Here is a 25,740-nt window from a genome sequence, read left to right as displayed (position 1 = left end):
AATATGGGACTATACATCCTAGGCCTGAGACATAAGCACACTTTCACTTTGAACAGAAGTCACTTTTGAAAGCATTTTTATTTGTCTTATCCTAGATGTCAGCAAATAAGTGGATTTTTTTCATTCTACCTTTTGACAGCTCTTTAGTTGTATGGGAATATGGAATAGTTTCCAGGACTCTAAAGCAGCCATACACTCAAATCAATATTCTGAGGCACAAAAAAATCCATAATGGTCTGGTAATTACAATATGAAACTACACTCTCAGTCAATTTACAATAATGTCTTTTAAGATGCCTACTAAAGCAGCCCAGACATACTCGAGACTTCAAAAAAAGTCTAAAGACAGCTTTGAAAACAGGTAATTCCTGGTGAGTCTGAAGGCTCAGCTCACGTGTGAATCCCCGCTCTGTTCAAGGCTGGAACCCCTCACTGCTGCACTCCTGGAGCAGTCTGGTCAGGAAAGGTGCTTTTCATTCAAAGAAATGATTCCCCTCTTCATTGACCAAATCTGTCCTTGAGGCAAATATGGCTCTGTTCATAGAGACAGGTGACATCTTTTGCTAGACAGGCTTACAGATTAAAAGAAAACAACAAATGCCAAACAAACAGGGAAGCAATAAGCAGACAAGCCCTTGTTACTGTAGCCTGGATCCTCACACTTCTTGCACTTGCTACAAGAGCTACAGAACCTGCCTGGTATTTTCTGGCAAGGGAGAAGGAGAAATAAAACCACAGACACAGAGGCAGAAGGGGACAGAAACTCAAGGTTACCTGAGCAGGAAGCAGATTTGATATTAGCTATGTGCTTGGAAGTTTGTTTTGTACAAGTCTGCAGCCAAGTTACATCATGCAAACCAACAGCCTTGTTTCACACGTGGCACTGACTGCCATGCAAACTCCATGACACTTTTCCCTAGGAGCACAAAAATGGCAGCAAAATTTGTCAAAAGCCTTTCCTAATTCAACAGAGGCTAAATTATTTCCCATTTACATGCAGAAATTAAGAAAATCCCCAGCAGCGAGTACCATCTCTTACCATTTGTATTAACAGCTCATTAAGTAATTTAGAATTTACCATTTTACAGGCACTGTATAATTTCTGATGTTTCTTAGTACTTCAGAGGAACAAATAGAGGGGAAACATTGTATTAACCTTTAAGTGATGCATATTTAACTGATGCATATACCTCTTTAAACCAGCAAAGAAATTACAATGGTGTTTAGAAAATAAAGCTCTTTTTTTTAATTCCTTTTTTTCCTCTTTTTCTACCAGTACAGGCAAAACACAAGCAGCTGAATTAGACTGAGACATGTTATTAAAGCAGAGGGGAGACAAGCTGATTTTACACTGACTGGTCTCTGCAAAGTCAGACCAGTTGCAGGCACACATCAGTACGGTGACTGTGCAAACTTCAGCAACACCAGTTCTTATACCTGCCGAGCCAAGATGTCAGGCTTGTAAAAGCATATATTTGGCGCAGGTTTTAAGAATGTAATAAAACAGGATATATATTTCTGTTTAAATGCTTAACTCCATAAAAGCATACTTACCCAACACCTTTCCTGTTAAGCCAAGCAGTCTCTACAAATTGTTTTAATTAGGCACAGCTTCCCCAGTAAAGGAATGAACCCAGCTAGATCCACTGTACAGTAAAAAGGTATAGAGTTATAAACACACACACATGCATCTGACATACAGAACAGTCATGAACAAATGATACTAATTCCTAACTGCAACATGCAAACAGTTTAGACTGTTTAAAGAAAGTTTAGAGCAGTTTTGGGGAACCTTCCCAGAGGAACAGAAGATTTTTTGTTATTCAACCTAATGTTGATGTTCCCTTTATAAAGCTGCCTGGCTTTCTGCTTTACCCTAAGGCATCTGCTGTCCAATTCAGTGGTTCACACAGAGAAAAGCAGCAGGAAAAATTACCTGCAGGTTTATAATTTTGGAGGAATCTACGATACTACAAGAAACACTACCAAATAAAACAGACTGTTATTTCATTGGGAGGTATGACAGTTTGCATCAACATTTGTAGACTCCTGAAGCAAGATGAACTACTGCAACACCTATCTCGATTGATTAAGACGTAGCATTGGCTTTTCTTTGGTCCAGCTATATCATAGGGATTGAACCTGCAAGTGCCTGTGTGGTATTTCATCCTTTAATATGAAGTTATTAATCAAGCTTTAATTGAAGAAGCAATGTTTAACTACTACAGTCACTACAGATTATGTTATGCCAAGTTTAATACAAGAAACACTTTCAGATTCACTGAAGACTCACACCCAGTGTGTGGTTTCATGCAGTGGAACTGATATTAATGCAACTATTGAGTTTGAAAAATTTAGCTAAATGCTCTAATTTTTCCTCAAAGCAGATGATTCCAAAGCACTTGTTTAAACCATAAGCTCAGTGGTCTCTTTTTCTTGAGGTGATACTCAAACGTCCTTAACATTCCCTTGGTATTTCCCACCCTAGTCCCCTTTTCAGGGGTATGAGGATCTGCCAAGGACAATGCATATAGGGAAGGTCACTCGTGGGAAGGCAGAGCCTGTCAGACACAGCAAGGTTTTCTCTACATGTTCAGCAACTTGCTTGGTTCAGAAAACAACTGAGTCACTGGCAGATGTCTCCCCTGGCAGAGCCAATGCCAACCCATTCCAGAAACCAGTCCATCTTTTCCCTTTCTCCCTGCTAGCTTATGGCTTTTCCCCAGTAGCAGCTTGTGATGGCAAACATTTGTTATTTTGTAACAAAACCATAGTCTGTAATTGAATTATCCCTTTCCCCCAAAAAAGCCTCATAGGAAGAAGCCTAATTATATACACTCTAAACCGAAATGTGAAGAAAAGACCACCATCCCATGTTGTATTATCTTTTGTTATTAAAAAAAAAAGCCAAGAGGAAACCCTTGGTAAGAGTGGAGCATATTAATTATGACAAGACATCATGACATACCAGTGAGATTTAAAGGCCGCTAATAACACTTTTTGTAGTAATTAGTGCAAGATAGTTATCCCATATAAACAAATATTTGATGGTAGACTTCAGTGATAAACAATTCACTTGATGACATTTACATATAAATACACATAAATAAAAACCTATGTAATTTAGGTTTGTAGTTAACAGAAAGTATGGTCTGAAATGAATTAAATGTAATTTTATCTAGCTGGATCAAAGCTCTTCCTATAATGATACTCAAGTATGCGGGGTATGAAAAGCATAAAGGTACAATTCTCAATTTAGTAAAGTACTACTCTATAAAACAGAATAATGAAATCAGCTCTTACATTTTAATGTAAAGTATAAAATTGCATATTTACATTTACATACACTTTACTGAACTACATTGGGTAGCTCATGGTAAAAAAACATCCCTTTTTGAAAATCTTGCAAAAAATACATCAACTGCAGATATGATCAAAAGTTACTAAGTTAGCAGCTGACATAACATCTGTAGTAAAAATATATTTTAGGAAAATACCTGGAAAAATCTAAACACCAGTAAACACTTTAAAACTATTTTTGAAGTAAAAATTGTAGCAAAACCCAGAGGACACTAGCGAGGGTAACAGGAACTATTGCATACTGCTCTTTAAGAGCCATGTAGCAACTTAGAACAGAAGCAGCAGATATGGCAGGAGTTTTGTGGTGTAACAAAGTGGAAACCGGAGGAAAATAGGAAACCAGTTATCCAACTTCTCTCTCGGTTTATTACCATTTTTATGGGGGGAAGTATAAGAAGATGAGAGAATTCCTCTCACTGAGCTTATCCTCTATCAAAGGCTAACACAAATTGGTAAAAGGAACCCAATTTCAAGAGCCTTGGACCCCAAACTTAGAAACATTTACCGTATGTACTTACAGTTCCGTGGACGATAAATCACATTATTACACTACAAGTTGCAGGTTAACTTTAAGAGTTAACACTATTTTGCAATATGAAGTGCTTCTTAATATATATATCTATATAATATATAGATATTTGTAAAATACTTGTGCAGATTTGATAGGACAAACTATGGAGTCTTTTCTTCCCATTAATATTAAACTCTCGAGTCTTTTCTTCCCATTAACAGATCTTTACCTCCTACACAAGGAGTTTCAGGATTCAACAAGGATTTCCACAATATGATCAAGCTCATTAAGATCAGATTTACAGTTAGAGTTAGAAGCTGTATTTGTTGGAGAAGAAAATGTTTCAAGCCCATCACAATGTCCCATTTTTGTGTTGCTCATCATGCCTGTTAACATAGTATCAAGATCATAGTAAGAATTGTCAACTTCTGAAAACAGGTCTTCAACGGAATTAGGACTTTTATTCTCCAGTGTCTCAAATATTTGATCTAAAGATTTCTGAAAGTTTCCTTTATTTTCTTGTGGATTCTCCATTTCCCACACGTTGCTCTGCAAGTTTCTTGGAGCTTGCACTGAAGAGGCTGTTGACATAGTTTCTGAACTATCTTGTCCCTGGTCACCCTCAAAGTCTTTATTGAAAGTACCATAGCCTGGAACATGCTTTCCCTCAGCTTGTTCCCTAGATGAACGACAGAGGATATCTGTTGAAACAAGACGATCCAGGGATGCCTGCCCTGTACTCTGTGTATTTATCATCTGCCAAGTCCCATCCTGAGTCATTTCCTCTTGGATCTGACGTACTGTGTTGGCTATAAGTACTGAACGACAGAGGTTGGGTTCAACCAGCATGTGACACAGCTGAAGTTTAACCAAGGACATATCTAAAAGCGACTGCCTCTGAAGGTTATAGGAAGGAATAGCCTTAATACCAGCCAGAGTCCCTTCAATATCTTCTTCACCATCAAAACATTTTCTCTTTAGTCCTCGAACAAACATTGTGTCCTGTTAAACAAACAAACAAACAAAACAATCTTGTACACTCAACATCAACATTCAAGAGGGAGGGGAGAAACAAAGAAGACTGAAAAACAGAACAGCAAATTTTAATCTTAACTTTAAAAAGCAAGTTCTTTAAAGACAGAAACATCAGAATTGTCATACCAGGTTATAGAAAGCCAGTGTGGTACAAGAGGGGTCAGGAACATATGGACCGGGTCCCAAAGATGGCATTCGGGAACCAGGGGTGAGCAGGTCCACAAGGCATGGCATTGGAGAGAGGCAGGGCTGCCAGCTCCTGGCTCCCAGGAAGCTCCACACTTGATGGAAGTCAGGAGCCACTGCTTCGCACAGAAGCAAACATCTCATCGGCTGTATTTCACCTACTGGAGAAGCAGTGTCTCCTCACTCCTCCCGAGTTTCTACTGGCATGCTTAACCTCTAATTTTGGAAATAAAAATACAACCTGGCACACCATCTTTAAAAGATTTGACCCCTCCAAAACATTAACATGCCTAACAAAGTAACATGAAAAAAATATTATGGGCAGCATATGTGAAAAGATTAGCTTATTTTGGCTACAGAGAAAGTAGTATCTGGATTTGTTCCATGTAACTTGAGACATTCAGCTGAGGTGCCCAAAGCAGCCCTTCCAGTTCCCTTACTCAGGTGAGTAAGTGAACTGCACAATTCCAATAAGAATTGTGCAAGTCCAGTAACAATAGTAACAGTCATCCTCCATATGGGCTACTGTACTCCTTTCCCAGTCAACTGTAAGACAGCAAAATTCCTGTATTCCTAGTTTAGCTTCACCAGCTAAAAATACACGGGGTGCATGCAGGCTTCTCATTATTCACATCTAAAAATCACTTGCTGAACTTTCCAAGGTGTGCCTCTCAAGTACCAGCCTCAGCTCTTCTTCTGAACTGCACTATTTTTGACAACAGTGCCTCATGCAAATATTGCAGCTGATCCTTGGAATACAAAGTAGCTTTTTTTTTTTAATGCAGTAGGTATTATTATTATTTTAGTCTTACATAAATCAGGTTGCAAATGAAAGCTGGTACCTGATCTTTCCATTTATGCTTCTTTGTAACTTCACTTCTAAGTCTTCTGTCCTTAAAATTCCTGTTTGTCCAATATTTGAGGATTTTTTTTTTTAATGTAGTAACCCAAACAAAGCATAGTTTTTCAACTAAAAGCTGATAAAACCAAAATACAATTGCAGTGTCTTTCTGTATCATTTCCCATTTCCCTTGGCAAGCCCTAAACTCTGCCTTGCTTTTCTGGTTGCTACAGTATATTCTATGTATTTTCTGAGAGCTCTCTCAGCTTTTTCAGAGTCACTAAAAATCCACCAAAGGGCAACAACACTGTTCTTTTCAAAATACATTACATGCTTATCTACTGTGAAAACCTGGGGATTGCACAGTAGCGAGATAAACACTTGGTCTGACTCTGTACAACACTTCTTACGTTGCTGTACATATCCATGAAATAACCTTTTTTGGGATTTGCCAACTCTTAAAAGATTCCTTTCCACTGAAGGTACAAAGCTCTTTAGAAATCTTAATGTGCAGAGACTACAATATAGAATAAATGAACTTGGTCTTACGGTTATTTTTCATCATTTCTTAAAAATTATGGATTAGCAATATATTAAATACTTTAGAAGTTTCTTTAAAAATTTTATCCTGTAACCTATTTGCATTATTCCCATTAAATACAACCCATGTTTCTGCCTGATAGTGCCTTTTCCAGATTTTTAGACATTCCTGCAAACTTCCTCTCAGAGGATATCCTATTTGTGCACAGTAACTCACCCTCCCCTCCATGTGAAACAACCTCTAGAAACATCTTTTGGGACTATTAACAAACAATGTCATCAAACATTAAACACTGTGCAGAGTTTGAAGCTTCTTTTGCTTCAACTTATATTCTTGTGAAGAGTAATTAAAACTTCAATTCAATGTTAACCTGGTTTACACACCTAATGTTTGGCATTTAAATGCCTTCGAAGGCACACCAACAGAAGAACAGAACACAGCAGAAAACTTGAAAACCTCAATACATCACTCACACACTTAAGCAGGTAAAAGCAGAGGAAAAAAGTTTATGGATTCTTCAAGGTAAACCTTTCACAGCATTCACTGGGGTTTTTTTATAACACTTGCTTCCAATTAGAATCTTACATCATAAAGCCAGTTCTTTGTCACCTTGTTCTTGCGACTGCACAAAATACTGTGTTATGGTTCAATTTAAGAAACAAAAAATGACGTACCAGTAACTGTGTTTGATGCGGTCCTTCCTCTTCTCCCATGCTACTGAGCAAGAGTCCATACAGCAAAAGTGAGAGCACCACCTACCAAGTACGGGGAAGCAGGATGTCAGGCAAGGACGGGAGATGAAGGACAAAATAGTTTTGCTTCAATATCTCTATCCTCACATCATTCCTACAAACTTAAATAGTACTATTAAACCCAATTCACAGCTAGAGCACAAAGGTGATTTGGCCAACAATACACCCAAAATCTGCAGCAGAAGGAAACTGTCAGTTTTATTCCAAGTCCTAGACTACTACCCTGACCTTTGGACCAGCCTCTCCCTTATCCCTACGCCTTTGCCGTTTGTTAAAGAGCAAACAAAATCTTCAGCGCTCATCTGAAAAATTTAAGTGAGCACAAAAGCTACTGAAAGCAAGTCTTCGTTACTTTTGTTACAAAAAGATACAATTTTCATCTTGCTGTACAAAGCCGTGCATATCTCTGTAGCATCTAGAGAAAAAGAGCAGGCAGGCACAAACACAAAACTGAAACACAGCTAAACCAGAGAGAATTTTCCTTTACCAGCACAGAAACTTTACGACTAAGATGATTTACTTTGCAAGATGTCAATAATGCAAGTAATGACAGCAATGAAATAACTATAAAGGCTGAGTTTTAAAAACACCTTTAAGGCAAAATAAGATTTTACATATCAAATACAACTTCCAATCATATGCAACAATTCCTTTCATTACTGAATCCGAAAAGAATGCTGTTTCAACAGGCTACAAAAACTTTTATGATAAACTATGAAAACAATTCAGATACTTTTCTAGACATGTCTGTACAATACAAGACAGTTCCGTGTCTGCAACTGAAATGCATACTTAAAAAAGAAACAAGTAAAGAGGATGCACATGGACATCCCCTCTTGTTTTCTACTGTATGTAGTAACAAACAATTTTTCAAGAGTGTTTGCTCTCAAAATTGGGAGGGAAGAAGGTGGCCAACAAAGGACTTGGGGGTGGGGGTGCAGAAAACATGTTTTTCCTCAAGAAGCTGCACAGTCATTAAAATACCACAATGGAAAAAACCCCACCTTTAACATTCTCAAGCCAAAATCCTTTGACTTGACCCCAAATATTCAGATTAAATGCTGTTATGTCATGGAAACTGTATTTCAACCAACTCATAGTCTCATTCTCTTTTATGGACTGAGCTCACAGCCACATTCAAAATAGTGTCTCAAGGCATCTGAACTACAACTTCAGTCAGATATCACAGTATCAAGACAATAAACTATTTCTTATTTCTGGCAAACACTTTATGAAACTATAAAATGTCAGAAGTTTTTGCTACCCAGGTATACTTTCAAAACATTCTATAAATGAAAAATTATCTCTTTAAGAGCCTGTATATGGTAACTATTAGAATCCCAAAATTTCTACTTTCCTGTAGGGTAGGTGACATAGCCATAAACTTCATTTAAAAAAAAAACCAACCCAACAAAAAACACCCCACAATAACTACAGGTAAAGACAGTGCAGTCACGAGAAAAACAAACTGAAATATTTTCTGGTGCTCTTTGGTTTATCTGACAATTTTAGGGGAAGAGGCTTCGGCCGTTTGCCTCCCAAAATAGCGGACCGATACCGGAGGGGACCGTTGAAGGAGCTCTTGGTAAAAGAGCCATTATCACGTCCACCAACTAAATGACACGGGGAGGCTGGCAGACCAGTCCAGTCTGTAACCTATTTACATACCAAAGAAGAAAAGTTTTCCCATGCAATATAATAACGTGCATGTGATTCCAGGTCCTTCCCTAGAGCAAATGCCAAACCACGTGGACCTCTGTTAGTATAATCTTATGAGAATATGCCCATCACAGCAATAATTTCTTTAGGTTCTATTAACTGGCATATATGTGTGCATCGGAACCCAAGTTCTCTGTAAAAGCACATTAAATTCGTAGCTATTATCAGATGCAATTAAAACCTTGCGCATAAATGACCTCCCGCAGACTTCTCTGCACTGTCTCCAACAAGCACTCATCTCAAGAGAATGCTGAATTTAAAACTTAATTAATTAAAATCTCAGTACGTTTTCCTATTGATTTATGTATTAAGGTACTCAAAAAAGGCACTATCCATTGTATAAAGCCCTTTGGTACACAGGAGCAAGACTGCTGCTGCTTCAGAGTCAAGGTGCTCAAAATCCCCCAGTAATTTCAAGCAGCATCTGTCTCTGCCCAAAGAGGCAATGTCTGGACTAGTTACATCATCTCCTTTCTTCCACTGCTATCCCAGTGTCATGAGCCCAAACTTGGTGTGTTAAACTAAACTTCTGTTTGTAACAGCTATATAAAAAAAGCACCAAACTGTCAAGGAGGCAACAGCCAGCTGCAGCACAATACACCAGGAAAAAGGAGTTTTGGTGTTTGGTTTGTTTTTAATAGTAGCACAGGGAGCACAGTATTACGTAATTCATTACAAGTTTTGGGTTTAGGATCGACAAATTCCCAGTCTGCTTTACAAATAAGGTGCTTGAAATCTGATCCAACTCTTACTGGAGCATCAACTTAAGGCATTCCAGATTCACACTCAATTCAGACTCGTATAGTGATATGCTGCCAAAGATACAGTTAAGTACTGAACAGAAAAAGCTGCTTCCCATTAATTGGGTTAATAGAGAAGACAGGGAATTTTAGCAGTGTTCATTTTTAGGAGAAAGCAGACAAGACCTACCTAGGCCAGTGCTGGATGTTCAGTGAAGCCCAGTCTGCATTCTGCACAGCTTTAAGTATAGTGATGATGGTTAGCAAGAGAAGACAAGAAGGGGCTGTATCTCCCCTCTACCACTCTAATCCTCTCCACTCCAACACTGGCTTTTCTAAGAACCGTGGGAAGAAACAAAAGCTCTCTGTAATGGTGAAAAAAAGACGGAAAGAGAGCTACTACTCCTCTTTAGACACGCACGTGGGCGCATATGGTAGTGTCGAGTTATAAGGTGGGATGCAGACACAGCAGAGGGCTGGCAGGGCCAGAAACATCCCTATTGGGACCGGGACAAAGGACCCTATAAAGCCCTGGGGTCTGATCCACCCCCGGGGCATAGGGGGCTGGCAGGCACCTCTGCGGGGCACGAGGGATTCGGGAAGGGGCTCCAACTCCCGGGGAAGGGCAGGCTGGGCAGCAGCTCGTGGAAACGCAGATGGGGCCGGGGAGCGCCGAGCGGGGGGAGCTCCGTAGAGCCGGGGGAGAGGCGGGACCGGGGCGGGGAGCGAGGGGAGCTGCCCGGCGGTGGGAGGGCAGCGGGGCGCCCGGCGGGGGAGGCGGGGGCGACGCGGGAGCGCGGCCGGGGATGGGACCCAGGGGAGGAGGAGAGGGAACTGGGGAGCGGGGTCCTTGTCCCGCCCGGCCCGGCCCCCTCAGCGCGCCCGGCGGTTACTCATCGCCCCGCGCTCCCGCCGCCATTTTGAATCGGCTCCAACCCCTCCGCGGGCTCCGCCGGCACCGGCTCTCCACGGGCCCGACCCAGCCCAGCCCGCCGTACTCACTCACCGCCTCGCCGCTGCTGTCGCCGCCGCCCGCGCAGAAGCCCCTGCTCTGCTCCCGCCTCACCGCCCGCTCCGCGCCGCAGGGACGGGCGGGGCCAGCCAGCCCCGCCTCCCCCCGCCCGCCATCTTATTGTCAAGCCCCACAAAGGGACCCCTGGCCTCGGGGGCGGGCCTTCCCATGAGGCCACGCCCACCAGGACGCGATGACCGCTGCTATTGGCTGCTGCCAAGCCGAGCAGCCGCCGCTCAGTGCTGGGATTGGCCACGGAGCCCGCCTGTCCCGCCCCCGGGCTCCGCCCCCGGAGGCGGCGGGGTTGCCATGGCGGCCGGGCCCTGCCCCTCGGCCCTGAGAGGCTGAGGGAGGCGGGGGCGGGGGCGAGGCGGGGTTGCCCCGATTTCAAACGGCGGCCAGGGCCCTGCGGCGTGTCTGGGCTGCCGGCCACGGGCTCCGGCGGGAACAGGTTCAGACCTGGCTGCGCTGCAGCCCGCAGGGAGCCGCGGGAGGGGGGCGTTGGCTGCCTCGGCCCGGGCGCTCCACGCCATCAGGCGCCGCTTCCCTCAGGGCCGGGGGACCCCCGGCGCTGCGCCCCGCGGTGGTGTCGGGGCGCCTCAGGACTCCATGAGCAAGGCCTGTGGCATTTCCTGTTCGAGCCCGGCCGCTCGGCCCCGGGTCTCGCAGTCACAGCCGGGAATCCGCGTCCTTGGGGAGGGGGTGACGCCTCGCACGCCGGGGGAAGCCGCTATCCCAACACCAGCCCAGGTGGCCAAGAAGGCCAGTGGCATCCTAGATTGAATCAAAAAGAGTGTGACCGGCAGGACAAGGGCAATGCTCATCCCCCTGTCCACTTCTGGTCCCCTCAGTCCAGGAAGGACACTGAGGCACTGGAGTAGGCCCAGAGAAGGGCAATGGAGCTGGTGAAGGGTCTGGAGCACAAGTCTTATGAGGAGCAGCTGGGGGTGTTTAGCCTGGAGAGAAGGAGGCTCTGGGGTGACCTTATCACTCTACAAACCCCTGACAGGAGGGTGTAGCTGGGTGGGGATCAGTCTCTTCTCCCATGTAACCAGTGACAGGATGAGAGGACATAACCTTAAAGTGTGCTAGGGGTGGTTTAAGTTGGACATTAGGAATAATTTCTTCACAGCCAGGGTGATTAGACACTGGAACAGTGTCTAACTCCACCACAGGGAGGTGGTGGAGTCATGTCCCTGAAGGTGTTTAAGGAAAGACTGGACATGGCACTTAGTGCCAGCTCTGTTTGACATGATGCTGTCCGGTCACAGGTTGGTCTCGATGATCTGTGAGGTCTTTTGCAACCTAATCAACTCTGCGATTCTGTCCCCAGAGCTGCCGCTGCCCCGCTGAGCACCCCCTCCCCTCCCCGAGCCCTGCGCGCCGCTGTGACCCCAGCCCGGTGCAGCTGCACATCTGCAACCACTTAGGGCCGCCCCAGCGTCTCCCGGTCGCTCTCCCGGCAGAGCAGCTACGTGCCGGCTGCTCCAGAGCTGCCAGAGGGAAGGAGGGGGAGGCTGGCCCGGGCTGCGGCTGCCGCAGAGCCGGCAGCTGCCACCTCCCGCCCCCGGGGCGCGGCGGGGAGGAAGGAAATGGAGAAAGGGTGGGATAGACAGCGGGGGCATCAGCGAGGCTTTGGAGCTGAGGCCTCGTAGGAAAGGCTGTGAAGCGGCAGAGCTGTAGCTTGGTAGCGTAAAGCAGGAGGAAACAGCATTTCCATGGCAAAGCAAGATCTGCCTTCGGGACGAGACAGGTTTCAAAGCGCAGTATTTCGCCTTGTTTATTTACAGTTTGTGGCACTTATGGCATCCTGGTGCAAAAACATGACCAAAACTGTGCGAGAACAATACCACAAAGAAATTCTCGTGCTCTGCCCAGCTCGTCGCTGAATGTCCTGAGTTGGAAAGGATCCACAAGGATTTTGGAAGTGGCAGCTCCTGACCCTGCACAGGACAGCCCCAAGAATCACACCATGTGTCTGAGACTATTGTCCAGATGCTTCTTGAATTTGGCAGGTTTGGTGCTGTTGATTTTTAACATTGGTGGTGTGGTTTGGTTTGGAGTTTTTTTTAATATTTTGGTTATTTTTAGCCCCTGTCCCTCAATGAGGATTTCACTTGGGGAAAAAAAGGCATAACATCAAAGAACAAAGCATGGCTTTGGATCTGATGAATCGATTAAGATTCTCAACTACAACCAGTCTTAGCATTAGGCTTTCACTTGACTCAGGTATTTCTTTAAAAGTCTCTAAGTGACAAACATTTAGGTGTTTTCTACCATGGTACCCAGACTTGCAGCAAGGAAGTGAAGTTTCCACATGCAGTATATATACTCTGAATACATATTTGTCAATTTATAGTAACAAGGCCACACCAAATCCTTCATTATTATGGAGCACATTATTGGCCATGGTTTCCTTTGGAATGTCATAATGTTCATCTAAGAAGCTCTTTGTAAGTATTCCCTCCTTGCAGCAGTGCATGCCATTGTTTAACAGAGTGCATTCACTACCTGGATATATTTCCACACCAGCACCCTTGACACCACACATATCTGAGTTTCTCATCAGTAGCTCGGCTGATGTTTACACTGTTATGCCTCTGGTTTCACATTGTAACACACAGCTCTCCAGTGTGGCTTTCCCACGTTGGAAATTGAAAATCCCCTCCATGACATCATGTTGCCTTAACTTCAAACTAGAGATCTTTATATTGGCTGCTGTACAGTCAAAATAGTTGTATCCTTTCCCTTGTTTTACTATCACCATATTTTCTGGCAGGCCTTAGCCTTCGAGTTCAACTAATCAGCACTGCAGCACAGCCCATCTACAGCACAGTGACCCGGACAGATGACAACTGTGTCTCCTTCATGACAGGCATGCAGACTTACAACTGACAATGTGTCGTGGTGAAACTGTATTTCTAGGTTTTCACCACACTCAGCTACAAGCCCAGAAGGCATATGGTGTTCAAGGATATCACAATGCAACCTCAGTCAAGGCTCAACACATCACACAAAGTAATCTAAGTTCTCCTCCTCCTCCTCATCCCAGTCCTCCGGACGCATTGCTAGAAGAACCTGACATGCTCTATAGCTTGTACTGTCTGGTCAAACTCTCCTGACTCATCGTACACAACCTACAGCTCCTGCAGTGGTGCCTGATGTCCCTTCAGCTTCATGGGTTCCTACAGGTGCTCCAAGGTAAAGCTGCTGTCCCATGACTCGCACAGGACAGGCTCTCTGAGTTGCACAACTGCTTTAAGAGCTGAGTACTCCACGCCAACCACCCCATCAAGAACCCCAAACACATCAGTACGCCAGATTTCCTACCATCCATACGGTTCAAGGACTTTTTCCAGATACTCAGCTGTGAATTGGTTCACCTCAGAAGCTTTGCTGTTTTAAGGAAGAGTTTGTTTCAGCTTGAGCTGGTGCCTCTGGAGATGGACCTAGAACAAAGAAATCCCTGGGCCTTTATCCCTCAGAGACTCTGCACCTGATTCTTCACGTGCTCTTCACATGCCCAATGGTCTGCAGTCTTCCAACACCTCATTGGATTCTTTCTCCATGTCCATGTGGGCATTATTGTTCTTATCTTCCAGCTTGGGGCCCTCTAGGGCCTCAACCTTATCTGAAGACAGCCGGTCTTTCTCTGTTTACTCCCCTGCTTAGCCCTCCATGCTAACAAACAGTGCATTTAAAGTTCCCAGGCTTTGAGCAGGGCCCACTCCTGCTAAGCTGTGAGCAAGTTACAATTAAACTTAACCCCAGACTACTAATGTCTAATATTCTACAAGTAAACTTAATTTAATCCCCAACATGCAGTCAGCCAAGATGTAATCCTGGCAAGCTCTAAATTGCTTGTGAAGCAAAAGATGATCAGTGTGAAAAGTATCTGGAAAAAGCACATTCCTGTCTGGCACGGTCCTTCCTAAAAACAGTCCCTGGTTTGTCGGGACTGCCACAGTCACTCCAGGAGTCATCGCTCCAGACACTCTCAGCATCTTCCTGAAGCAGACCTAGGGCTCCCTGTCAGTGCATGCCTGCAGGCCACCGCCTCTCACAGCCAGCAGCAGGGTCTGACCATCCTCCCACAGCCCCCTGGCAGCCCAAGCTCGGCAGGAATTCAAATAGATATTCCCACAACAAATCCTGGAAGAACCTTTGAGCCTCCATGGAGGCCGCTCTCCAGGCAGTGTGAAGGCTGTTCCCTGGAGGATCACTGCTAGAAGAGTTCATTTGCATGGCTCTTTGTAGTGATAACATCATCTATATAGTAAGGTACTTAAGTCCCCTCTCCCTATCCCTTTTTTTCTTTTTGATTAGCTACAATGACAGGATCTTGACTGTTTTGTTTGTGGGTTCCCCCCCAATAACCTCATGAAACAAGAGGATGTCTTATGGCTTAAAAACTGACATCTATGTTTCTGATTAAACCAGTGAAAGAAAAATTGTGAAAGGTTCTCTGTTTTCTTTGAAAAGCCGAGAAACTATTGATGTCTCATCAAGGTATGACAAAATTTGATTATTCTCAGGAGAAAACAACTCTCACATCCTCGCATATGTGAGAATCAAAAATCAGAAAGTCAAAATGGAAAAATCTGGACAGACCTATGCAAAACAACATAGCCTGAAGTACTTACTAGAGAGCAAACAATTTCTGATAGAACTAGAGTTAAAAAGGATTTAATTGAATTGTAACCACAGTGTAATAAAGAGAATAATCAAATTGTAGCTACACACTAAAGTTTTTCACCCTCCTACTGGTTTCAGTAAATGAAATGTTAACACCACAGTTACAAAGAACAGATGAAAACCTGGTAATTTCTTAAAGAGATATTTATATATTGAGAAAGCTATCTCATCTGGGGAAACTTTTACAGATGAGATAATCTGCAAGCAAAAGCAGAACTGGTGCTGAAGTTGAAGTTTGAGAGACAAAGCGGGAAAGAAATGTCTGCAAAACAACCTGACAGGCGAAACGAAAATGAAGAAAATAACTGCATACAAAGAAAAGCAAAGAAAGGAGGGAATTACTGTTTAGAAGTGTTGGGCAACTTTTAAATGGGAAGGTAATTCAGAGTGTCTATCCAAAACTTCTAGATAACTGAGAGGCATTGCACCTAGTGAGACACTGCAGAGCAGCCTGCCTACTGATGAAATGAGTAACATGGGGGACCAGAAAAATAATGCAAACCAGCTCAGCAAGTCTCTCCTAGGAAGTCAGGTCACCACTGACACCCAGCAAAATCCTCAGAGCAAGTGACAGTTCTAAAGGGATTTAAAACCACTGGCAGCCTGTATAAGATACGAATGGGATGCTCTTCATTGTCTGAAACAGGAGATACGGGGCTGGTTTAACAGGAACAGGCATTGCCTTGACCTCTCCAAGCAGGTCCAAGGTGCAGATCAATCCTTAGCACGTGGTGGGGCTTACTTCAGCTGGAGCCCCAGAGCAGGAGGGCTGTGTCGAGTGGAGCTGCTGCCCTCAGCCCCTTCCCTTGGCTGGGCAGCTGTTGGCTGGTGCTCCGCAGGGACGAAGGACGGGCCCGGCTCCAATCTGTGAGCGCTGCGTGTGCGCACAGGCTGCAGCCGCGCCGCCTCCTTGGAGCGCAGCATCAGCGGCTGCGGGAGCTGTGCTGGCAGCCCGCTCTGGCTCTCCCCATCCTACAGCCCGCCTGCGCTGCCGGCAGCCCTGGCCAGCCCCTTCCTCCGGCGGTGGCTGGTACAGGGTGGTGTGACCCGCGTGCCATGCTCGCTGGAAAGCAGCCACTGCTCCCTCCCTCCGTCCCAGCCCCCTTCCTTCCCTTCTGGAGCAAGCCTGTGCTGGGCTGTGCTTGATGCGTCGGGAGCTTTGCTGCTCCTTTCTCAGAGCTGCTCAGCCCCTGCTGTGCTGGCCAGACTTTCGCACATCGGCTGTGACGAGAACGCTGGTTTTGAGTTGGATAGTGTTCATAAAACCTCAGAAAGTAACACACTCAGTGTATCCAGGAGCAGGGCTGAAACTGCGCTTTTGAAAGACAAAAAAAGACAAAAAAAAGACAAAAAAAAAGAAAAAAAAAAAGAACCAGGCATGACTCAGCCCTGAGCTGGAAGCTGTGAACTGTTGTCAGTGCAGTGCTGTGCTCTGGCTGGCGACTCTTACTGGGAGACAAGGTGTGTTAGCTCAAGCTCTGTGCTTTACCGGCACAACTGCATGTGGTTTGGAAGAGTTTTTTGGCTGTGATCCCACTGGTTCAGAACGGGGACAGAGCTTGCTTGCCTCTGCCTGCTAAAGACAATGTGGACTTGCTCTGAGTCTGTATTGTTTCTCTCATAATTACTGTTTGATTAAAGCATTTGAGATATGTTTGTCTTTTTATTTGGCTCCAGTGTAGGGCAGGAGGCCCACTCCTAAATGTGCCATTTCTTTTAAGCCCAACCTGGCAAATTCTCATTACCTCTGAGATAGGCAGCATTATGAAACAGTCCTGAGTGCTTCTGCAGGCAAGCACATTCCTGCAGCAGAGCTAGCCTAAAAAAATCCAGAGGCAGATGGAAGAAAAGCTAAGGAGGGTAATTAAGTGTGGCTGTTCCCTAAGAGGTAAGCCTGTAGTAGCAGCTCGGCTGGGCCCCATAAGCCAGGTACAGGATACAACTTCATTGCCTGTGATCTGGAGTCACAGTGCACTGAATTTAAGAGAAAGCATGCTTCTCTTGTTACAGTGCGGTAACGTGTGGATCAACAGAGGTGGCTGGAAGTTCTGTTCAGCCTTCAGTGAGGGTAAGCTTCTCCTTCACTGCTCTGAGCCTGGAAGGGCTGCTGCTCTACCAGTAGGAGGGGTTGGACAAAGAACAGCAGGCATCTGGTGCCTATAAAACAAACCAAAGCTCATAGCAAGCGAGTGAACATTTGTGGGCTAACTGTAGCCTGATGCTGGATGATAATGATGCTGGCATCAAATGTTAGTGGCTTACAAAATGAGAATAGCATAGTCAGAGCACTCATCACACCGGCTAATCCACACACCAGCTAATACATGTCTGAATATGTCAGAATTGGCTCATCTGGGTGTTTGTGCTGGTGAAAAGCTGAAGAGCAGTAGCAGGCAGGTGATGGGAGGGGGTGTGTGGCTGTCAGCACAACAATGGCAAAGCAAATCCCTTCTTAGGCAGAAATCTGTCTGCCTCAGGCCACCAGCCTCAGGCCTTAGGTTTTATGGCTGTGGGTATCTGATCTATCTACTAGGAGGCCAGGGGGATTAGGGGTGACATGAGCCAAGAAACGAGTTCTTTGTAAGAACCTCTACAGACTAAGATACTCTGTGAGCTAAAAGCAGCACTGTTGTGTTTACCCAAGCCAGTGAGTAACTTTACGGAACCGATAATAAACTGCTAAGAAGTGGTATTAGTATGTTTTGACTGCAGGAAATAGAGTGGAAACAGGACACAGGGAAGCTGTTAAGCTTGTACAAGTCCACAAACTCTCTTAGCCTGCCTGGCTAAAGTGTTGTGTTGCAGTTAAAGACCCCTCATGGGCAGGTAGGTGTTGAAATCACTGACCATCAGTTTCCTCTTATGGTGGAAAGAACCTGAAAGAAAGAGTGCCCTCCTGTTACACTATTTGTTTATGCTCCTCAACCAGCAGGATGTGACAAAATAAAAATAAAGTAAGTGTTTTCAGCAAGATTTACAGTTGCCAGACAGTTCAGAGAAGGGATTCTACAGGGTGGGTGAGATGCAAAGCTACAAAACCAAAGGGGCTAGAGAGTACATTTGGGAAATTCCATCTGTGACACCACAAATACTGTGTACGTGCCCTGGCAGGCAAGGGCCAAGAGCTGGTGTTGTAGAGGGCAGGAGGAAGAAAGCCTGGATGATACCAAGTTAAGGGCAGTGGGAACCTCTAGTGACAGAGCCTCATGCACTGGACCAAGCAGCGAAAGTCTCCAGATTATGCACCAGCAATCAGCAAAGATGGATTTTAAAGTGCTGGATGATGTTTGGGGTTTTATTTTAAGGCTTCTAAGCCCTCTCCTGGATCATCATAGTGGTTCTGATTTGTGTTTGCAAGGGACAAGACTGTTTTGTTGCAAAAGTGCTGTCTTAAAAGGATTTTTAATAACTAGAGGAACACACCTACTTCTTAATAGGGCTTTTCTTTTAAACATACATTTTGGACACTTGAGTGCCATGTTATCTGGTGCTGCTTAAAATATGTGTTCCATATCTAAGCATAAATACCATAGGCTATGACAGTTGCTATAGCAACTAAGGATCTACTATTAAATAGCACCCACAGGCTCAAAACCCATGTGCAGCCTGTCACTACACAAGGTATTCCTTTCTTTGCAGCCAGCTAAGCACCATATTTTCACCTCGGGAGTTAGTCTGTTTCTGATGAATGTGTTTGTGTTGGGCATGTGAAGATCTTTTCTCCCCCACCAGCTCTACCTTCCTTTGAAACTCCAGATACTATAAGAGCAAAATAGCCCGAAGCAGTTGCAAGCTGAAGAAGTTAATGAATAATTCCTTTTTTCATATATCCTTGAACATACATTAGAGTGTGGCTTTCAGATCTTTTAGGCCAGATTTGCAGCTTGCACCTTTGCTGTTCTGCATCTTTTGATATTACAGTGTTCTTGCTCTTGAAACCAGCCTTTTGGAAGGCACCGTGCTGGGCCTAGAAGCCGTATCCTTGAAAATTACAATACCAGTGGGAAGCTAATTTCTGCAGTCGTGGCAAACCGGAGAGTTATAATTCAAAAGCACGTTTAAAGCTAACAAAACTTTTACGAATATGTAGGTCAGTTGTTTATTTTTAAGCTTGCCTTAGAGTGGGTAAGCATTTGGACCATGAAATCTAGGGAGGGGAAAAAGCACAAGAACAAGAACACTGAGGTTAATTTGCAGTAACAGTTCTGGTAGTTGAGACTTCAGTAACAAGCTGTTGACAGCATTAGTTGTTTTATATTTTCCAAACCAGAAATGTGGTTTTCTTTAGATCCATCATACATAGCAAGAAGAATAAAATTAAGCATCAGTAAGAGAAATATGCTGGTTATAGAAGTTAATACTTTGTCTGCAAGTTAAAATAACCCTCTATTCTCCTTGAAGGGTAGGCAGAGGCTGTGATGACTTCTTGGGGTGTTTGGATTGTGTCCAAATTTTATTTGAGAGTTTGGTGAATCCATAGGTTTAAGTGGAAAATGTACTGTATCCACAAATTATTACTGATGCTGATTTGATGGTAGCTTAGTAGAATCGCATAGTCTATAAGAAAAAATATATCCTAAATTATAGTAGCAACATAGCAATTATAAATTATTGAAAGTATCAGAAAATGAGCATAAGAATTAGGTAAATGAAGGCTTGAAAAGGCATATTAAAAATGTGATTTTTTTTTATTTTAAACACTGCTTTTTCCTAAGAGGATGATTGTTAAAGCCTGTGTGCCTTGTCTGGTTAATGGGTTAACCCAATTAGAACCATGAGTATGAACACAGGTAACAGGCTGTGAGCTGGTCTTGTTCTCTGCTCTGGTCCTGCACCTTGATGGGAATGACAGCTTTGACTTTTGTAGCAATAAAGGAATGTTAACTCATGTCAGCAGCCAGTGGTTTCCCAGCAATCATTTCAATATGTCTAATGTTAATGGAATACTTTGATACTTTACCAATACTTTGATTGGCATTACTTACAGATAGCACCAAATGCCAGTAGACTTGGAATAAAGTCACTGAAGCTGCAATGAGCAGTGGTGCAGGATGATGTGGAGAGTGGTTTGCTGAGGCAGAGAGGCAAAGTGGGGCTCATCAAAGAGTTGTTTAGAATTTGCTGGGTGTTTAGATACCGCACGGGGCTCTTCAGCTGAATTCCTTAGGTGATCTGTTTGCCTTATGCCACTTACATCCTCTCCAGAGAGTCATGGACAGATCCAGGTAACTTCCATCATCCTCCATTTTTTTCTCTATTTTAATGTAAGGGAATTGTCTCTCTTTTTTTCCTGCTTGTTTTCAATTTTGGTTGTTTGGGTTTTTGTTTGTTTGGTTTTTGTTTTGGTTTGGTTTTGGGGTTTTGTTTGTTTGGTTGATTTTGGGTTTGGTGGTGGTTTTTTTCTTCTTGTTTTTCAGCCTGTTTGTAGCCATCATTTGGAAAAGGTTGAGTTTTTCTGCCATATTTGGATAAATATTATAACCCCGTCTTGTGTCTGGCTCAACAGCAGTCAACAGCACACACACACTCATCTGTACAGACTGTTCTACTGAGCAGCACGAAGTCTTACAGACTCACGATTTCAGGATGTGAACTGAAGAGATATGAGCATTACTAATGCTTTTTCTTCTACTGTGAAGTCCAACATGCCCAGCGGGAGAAATAGGGTAGAGTCTGGTGCCCTCTTGTGACTACACTGAACTCCTAGAAAAACATCATCCCGTGACTTGAAAGAGATCAGGGCCTGAATTACACTGGAAAACACAAAGAAGTTTATCCTAAACAAAAGCTGGAATATAGAAAGGGGAAAGGAACCCCTCAGTGTAATTTCTGAGATGAAATTTCTGTGTGGTTCACAATAGAGGCAGTAGATTCGCAACCCATAGATGACTATGTTGAATATTTCAGTGATATGTTGCTTTCCTAAAGCTTTTCTTCATGCTAATCAATTAGATGTGATACTGAAGGATGGACAGGTCAGGATTATATATTAATATTGCTTTACATTGTGTAATATATTCAAGCTACATTTCTACATTAAAAAAACCCAAAATTCTCCAAATTCTGGAGGCTGGAAGTCATTATGATCTGTAACTGCGTCACAGCAAAAGATGTTCAGATTCATGTTTAATTTTTCACAGCCTTCAGGGAGGAGGAGGAGGAGGTCTGTTTTCACAGCTTTGGTTTAACTTCACGTTGATTTATTTGTAATGAGTTTCGGTATCTCCAGAATTAAAAAAAAAAAAAAAAAATTCTGGGATTTTCTCTTGTACAGTGTTATTTGTCATCTTGGAATTTGACTAAGAACTGGTTCTAGTATCTGAAACTGAATGCTAATGGAACAAAAAGACAAATATTTAGTGTAATTTCCAACTTCTCCCTTCTCACAAGAGGGGAATATTTCTGGTCAGAAGAGGGAATGACTCATCCTTTAAAAAAGCGAGCAGGGTCCACTCAACCTCTCATTAGGGAAAGCCCCGTGCTGAGTTATAAAATCACTTTGAATTCTGCTTTCGTGGATACTGAATTGGCCCTCTGACCTTTAGCTTCCCATCAAATCTCTATGACATTACAGTCTGCCTGTGTCTGCTTCACACCCCTGTGTACAGAGGAAGTTCCCCATTCACACCTTTGTTTCTGATAGAAACCTGAGATTTGTTCTTGGCCTGCCTGGAATCTCCTGACTTTTGTTGATGGGCTATTCCCACAGGTCAAGACAGCAAGAACTCAGTGATACTTCTGAGTTCCCTTGTTGTTTAGTGTACATTTTTCTCCTCTTTTGCATATCGCTGTGTACAGTCCTGAGTTTAGTTTGAGGCTTGTGCATTTGTTCTCTTCCGGACGCAGCAGTTACTGCCAGCAGTGCAGTGAACCATTCCACTGAGAGCTGAGGACTGCCCATTTTCCTAAGCCTTATTTTAGGAAAGAGTTGAACAAAACAATTAGAGGTAGACAGAAACTACCTATAAATGTCAAGCATACAATAATAAAAATTAGCTGTAGTGGGTAGTGTGAGCTTAGTCTTCTCAATTATATTTAAAAAAGGCAACCCCCTACCCCAAATTAATCAAATAGATAAGCTCGAATAAATAAGAATAGTTCTGTTATCTCAAGTAAATCAGACTCCCATTGTCAGAGACTCATCCCAGAAATCTGGTGCTAAGAAAGTGCTTCTCAATCCATGAAAATAGTACCAGGAAGGGAAGAGCTAGAGAGGCAGAGTCCACTTGGATAGATCTCCAAGAACTAAGGATTTAAAAGATTTTTGCTGGAGGCCTATTGTGTACAGCAGTGCAATAGCAAATGCCATTAATGTTACTGATGTCTTCAGTTCTGTACCCAGACAAGTACTATGAGCCTTGAGAGTACTTGGCCCTGATTGTTTCCAGTTTGGAAGTCAGCTCTGCAGATCAGTGTCACTCTTATGTCTTGGAAACAACAGAACACCTCCAAACACCAAAATATCCCAGTGAAGAAAAAAGTCCCCAAGGGTCTAGTGCCCCTGTTACCAGGAGGAGACACAAAGTTAAAATACAAGTCTGCGTATTTTTTTTTCTGGTGTCCCAGTATAACCAGAAGCAAATAAAGTACTTTGAATCTGACCCTGAAAGTCCTGACTCATTAGAATTTGTGCATTAATACCTTCTATTTACCTCCATGCTGTTCACTGCTCCATTGCAATAAGCTCTGAATATGCATATCACACACCTGCTCACTCTTTCTAGTATCTCCTGCGAGGGCTGGTGTTTTAAACCAAGAAGCCAGACAATGCTCAAGGGAAACAGTGTCACATTTTACAGATGGGGAACTGTGATACAGGCTGCTGCATTTCTAAGTAGCTTTCTGAACATGAATATTTGCATATTTGTACAGAACATCTGCGACTTCAGGTTTACAAGGCTTTTCAGGACTTTGTATATCACACAGCACCCTTTTCCCACAGTATCTCTCTTCTCTTTGATTCTTCATCGCCCTCCACAAAATATCTCGAGACAGACCTTTGAACATAGAGGGGATGCTCTGTGATCAAGAGCTGAAATGCACGGGCCCTGTCACAGACTGAGGCTACCAAACAGGATGGATCATTTTGTGGTATACTGAGAGCTTGCTCTTGTAGGCAATATTCATGTGATATTTCATACAATTCTTACCACATACCTTATCATCTCTCCTCATCAGACTTTCTGTCTGTCTGCAAGGCTGTTTTTTGATTCCTTACCTCAGAGCATTTCTTACAGGATGGAGTAAGAGACTAAAATCCTTGCAGGTATCCATGATCCGAATTACAGATGAAACATAATGAGTTGAGAGTCCTACCCTTTCTTACCAATAGTTTATGATGGCATCTACTAACATCTATTACCATGATAACTATTAGTCCCTTTTGGGATTACATATTTCTCTTTTTATGCTTCATATTCTTGTCACTTGAAGATGGAATCGTGAGGCCATACTGCATCACCCTGCTGCAAATAGAAGCGCCCTCTCCTGTGCAAAGGCTCATTCTGCAAGGAAAGAGGGAGTGCAGAGGAATGCAAATCACCACAGAAGGCACTTGAAGAGATGTAGAGGACTGGTAGGTATCACATCCTCTATACATCAGTTGCAGAAGACATACTGGGAGATCCAACTTCGGGGATGCCGACAGCTGCGTGCTTCCCTGCACACCAAGGAGGTTAAAAAAAGGATCCCATCTCTCTAATGCAATCCCTCCACCCTTATTTGCTGCCTTGGGTTTATGCTGGTTTGAAAATAAGACAGGCATTCCAAGCTGTCAGAGAACTTCGTCATCATTTCACTACATAGAGGAAGTTTCCTAAAAGATGTGTCCCACATCGTGAGCTGTAGAATGACAACATACTCATGAAGAAAAGCCATTAGATTGTGGATATTTTTGAAAGGCTGGCTATGAGTTAGGTTTCATCACTCAGTACCCAACAAAAATTTGATATGGGGTTGTACATGACAGCAGGGATTAAATGAGACCAGCTACAAGGTCACCAACTGCAGATGAAACTTCATCACACGTAGAGTCTGAGTTAATTTGTATTGGGTTTTGCCTGTTTTGTATAACTATCCTCTTGAAGCAAAATTTAATGCAGAACATGAAAGTATTTCTTAGTCAGAAACAGAGTTTTGTAAGTGACTTACTCCAAACGTTTCCATAACAAATTGCAGTCTTTAGAAATAGCTGAAATTGATGAATAAGCAAACAGATCAGATATATTGTCTGCAAAAACTAGTTTGGCCAGCTGTAGTTCATAGCGAGAATTTATTCACTTCATGCTTTACAGTCATACTTAAAATAATCAGCAATCCTCTTATCTCTCAGGCACATTTTTTTTGAATGTCTGAGACACATGTAAAAATAAATAATGTTTTATTTATTCAGTAGCCCACTCTTCTCTAAATGAGGGAAGTTATACTTGAATAGATGCTGAATACAAAAGAGAGTGAAATTTCCTAATCTCAACCCTGTACACTGATGAGCAGCTCACCTGCACTCAGCCTTACGTGTGGAGACCTGACCATCTAAAGATCAAACTGGGAGGCAGAGCCTAGGTTTGGTTCTGTACACTCTCCAAGTCATCCTATGGCTTGAGTTGAGTGAGTAGGTTGTGGCACAGATCCAAATAGCGGTGTTGAGGTTCAGATCTGATGTAGCAAGTGAACCTTTCTTCACAGCATGAAGCAGTCCCTGCAGGCCCACTGCAGGACGATGGCTCTGCAGGAGGAAAGGGTGGAAAGACCCACACAGTCAGTCCACCCCTCAGATCTGCTCTGACATGAGTAGTGCCCTTTGCTGAGTCTCTTACACGTGTCCCAATGTTGAGATCTTTTCCTTTGTCTGTGTGACAGTCAGAAACTGTCTGACAAACCAGATCACGTGCTTATTTTATCAGATAAGAAACCTCAAGTTTATCTGATGGGTATTTTAACAACAGAAAATAGCATTTCTATATGCCCTCTCTTAGCTGTAAAGCTGCTTCTCTGTTTATCCAAAGAAGTCAGGGTTTGCAGTTCTTCCATGTGGATACACTGCTTGGTACCCAGCCCCTAATACCTTCAGTACTCTGTCACAGAATTATTTGGATATTATCTAGGTAAATTTCCAAGTTAGATCAGGCTGCACGGGTCTTCTGAGGCTTTTGGTTCAGAGTGTGTCTGAACAAAGGAATTCCAATGATTTTCATTAAGAGAAGATGCATAATAATATAGTAATTTCGAAAACCATGCAACCTCACTATGGCAAAAAAATTACAGCTGTTGCATCAGACCCTGATAATGCCTGTTTCTTGCATTTATGGCACGGGGCTCTAATGTTGGTTCATAGAATTATAAAATACCC

At 43.4% G+C, this 25,740-nt stretch overlaps 1 protein-coding gene and 1 pseudogene across 3 annotated transcripts; both read right to left on the bottom strand.

The window, feature by feature from the left end:
* Nucleotides 1-2,876: 2,876 nt before the first annotated feature.
* Nucleotides 2,877-10,834, bottom strand: CDCA4 (cell division cycle associated 4). Of its 3 annotated transcripts, none has more exons than XM_050335553.1 (4): nucleotides 10,692-10,765; nucleotides 9,876-9,924; nucleotides 7,149-7,229; nucleotides 2,877-4,873 (listed from the first exon to the last, which is right to left on the bottom strand). In XM_050335553.1, exons 3-4 carry the CDS (start codon nucleotides 7,185-7,187, stop codon nucleotides 4,118-4,120), a joined length of 795 nt encoding a protein of 264 aa, XP_050191510.1. In that variant the 5' UTR covers nucleotides 7,188-7,229; nucleotides 9,876-9,924; nucleotides 10,692-10,765; the 3' UTR covers nucleotides 2,877-4,117. The 3 variants fall into 3 exon arrangements, with proteins under 3 accessions (XP_050191510.1, XP_050191509.1, XP_050191508.1); XM_050335552.1 differs by having other exon boundaries at nucleotides 9,876-10,050; nucleotides 10,692-10,725; XM_050335551.1 differs by lacking the exon at nucleotides 9,876-9,924 and having other exon boundaries at nucleotides 10,692-10,834.
* A 462-nt stretch (nucleotides 10,835-11,296) lies between these two features.
* Nucleotides 11,297-14,680, bottom strand: LOC126650600 (SHC SH2 domain-binding protein 1-like; annotated as a pseudogene).
* Between the last annotated feature and the right edge of the window lie 11,060 nt (nucleotides 14,681-25,740).

The sequence above is a fragment of the Myiozetetes cayanensis genome, unplaced genomic scaffold, assembly GCF_022539395.1.
Source record: "Myiozetetes cayanensis isolate MyiCay16 unplaced genomic scaffold, myiCay2020 scf6-25, whole genome shotgun sequence".
NCBI lineage: Eukaryota > Metazoa > Chordata > Aves > Passeriformes > Tyrannidae > Myiozetetes > Myiozetetes cayanensis.
The sequence above is the reverse complement of the archived record's forward strand: the minus strand, read 5'-3'. Positions and strand labels throughout refer to the sequence as shown.

Coding starts and splice junctions, on each gene's coding strand:
- CDCA4 (XM_050335551.1), bottom strand. CDS start 7,187: ATGGGAGAAGAGGAAGGACCGCATCAAACACAGTTACTG. Junction 4,874..7,148: donor CGCATCAAACACAGTTACTG/GTACGTCATTTT, acceptor TTTGTTTAACAG/GACACAATGTTTGTTCGAGG.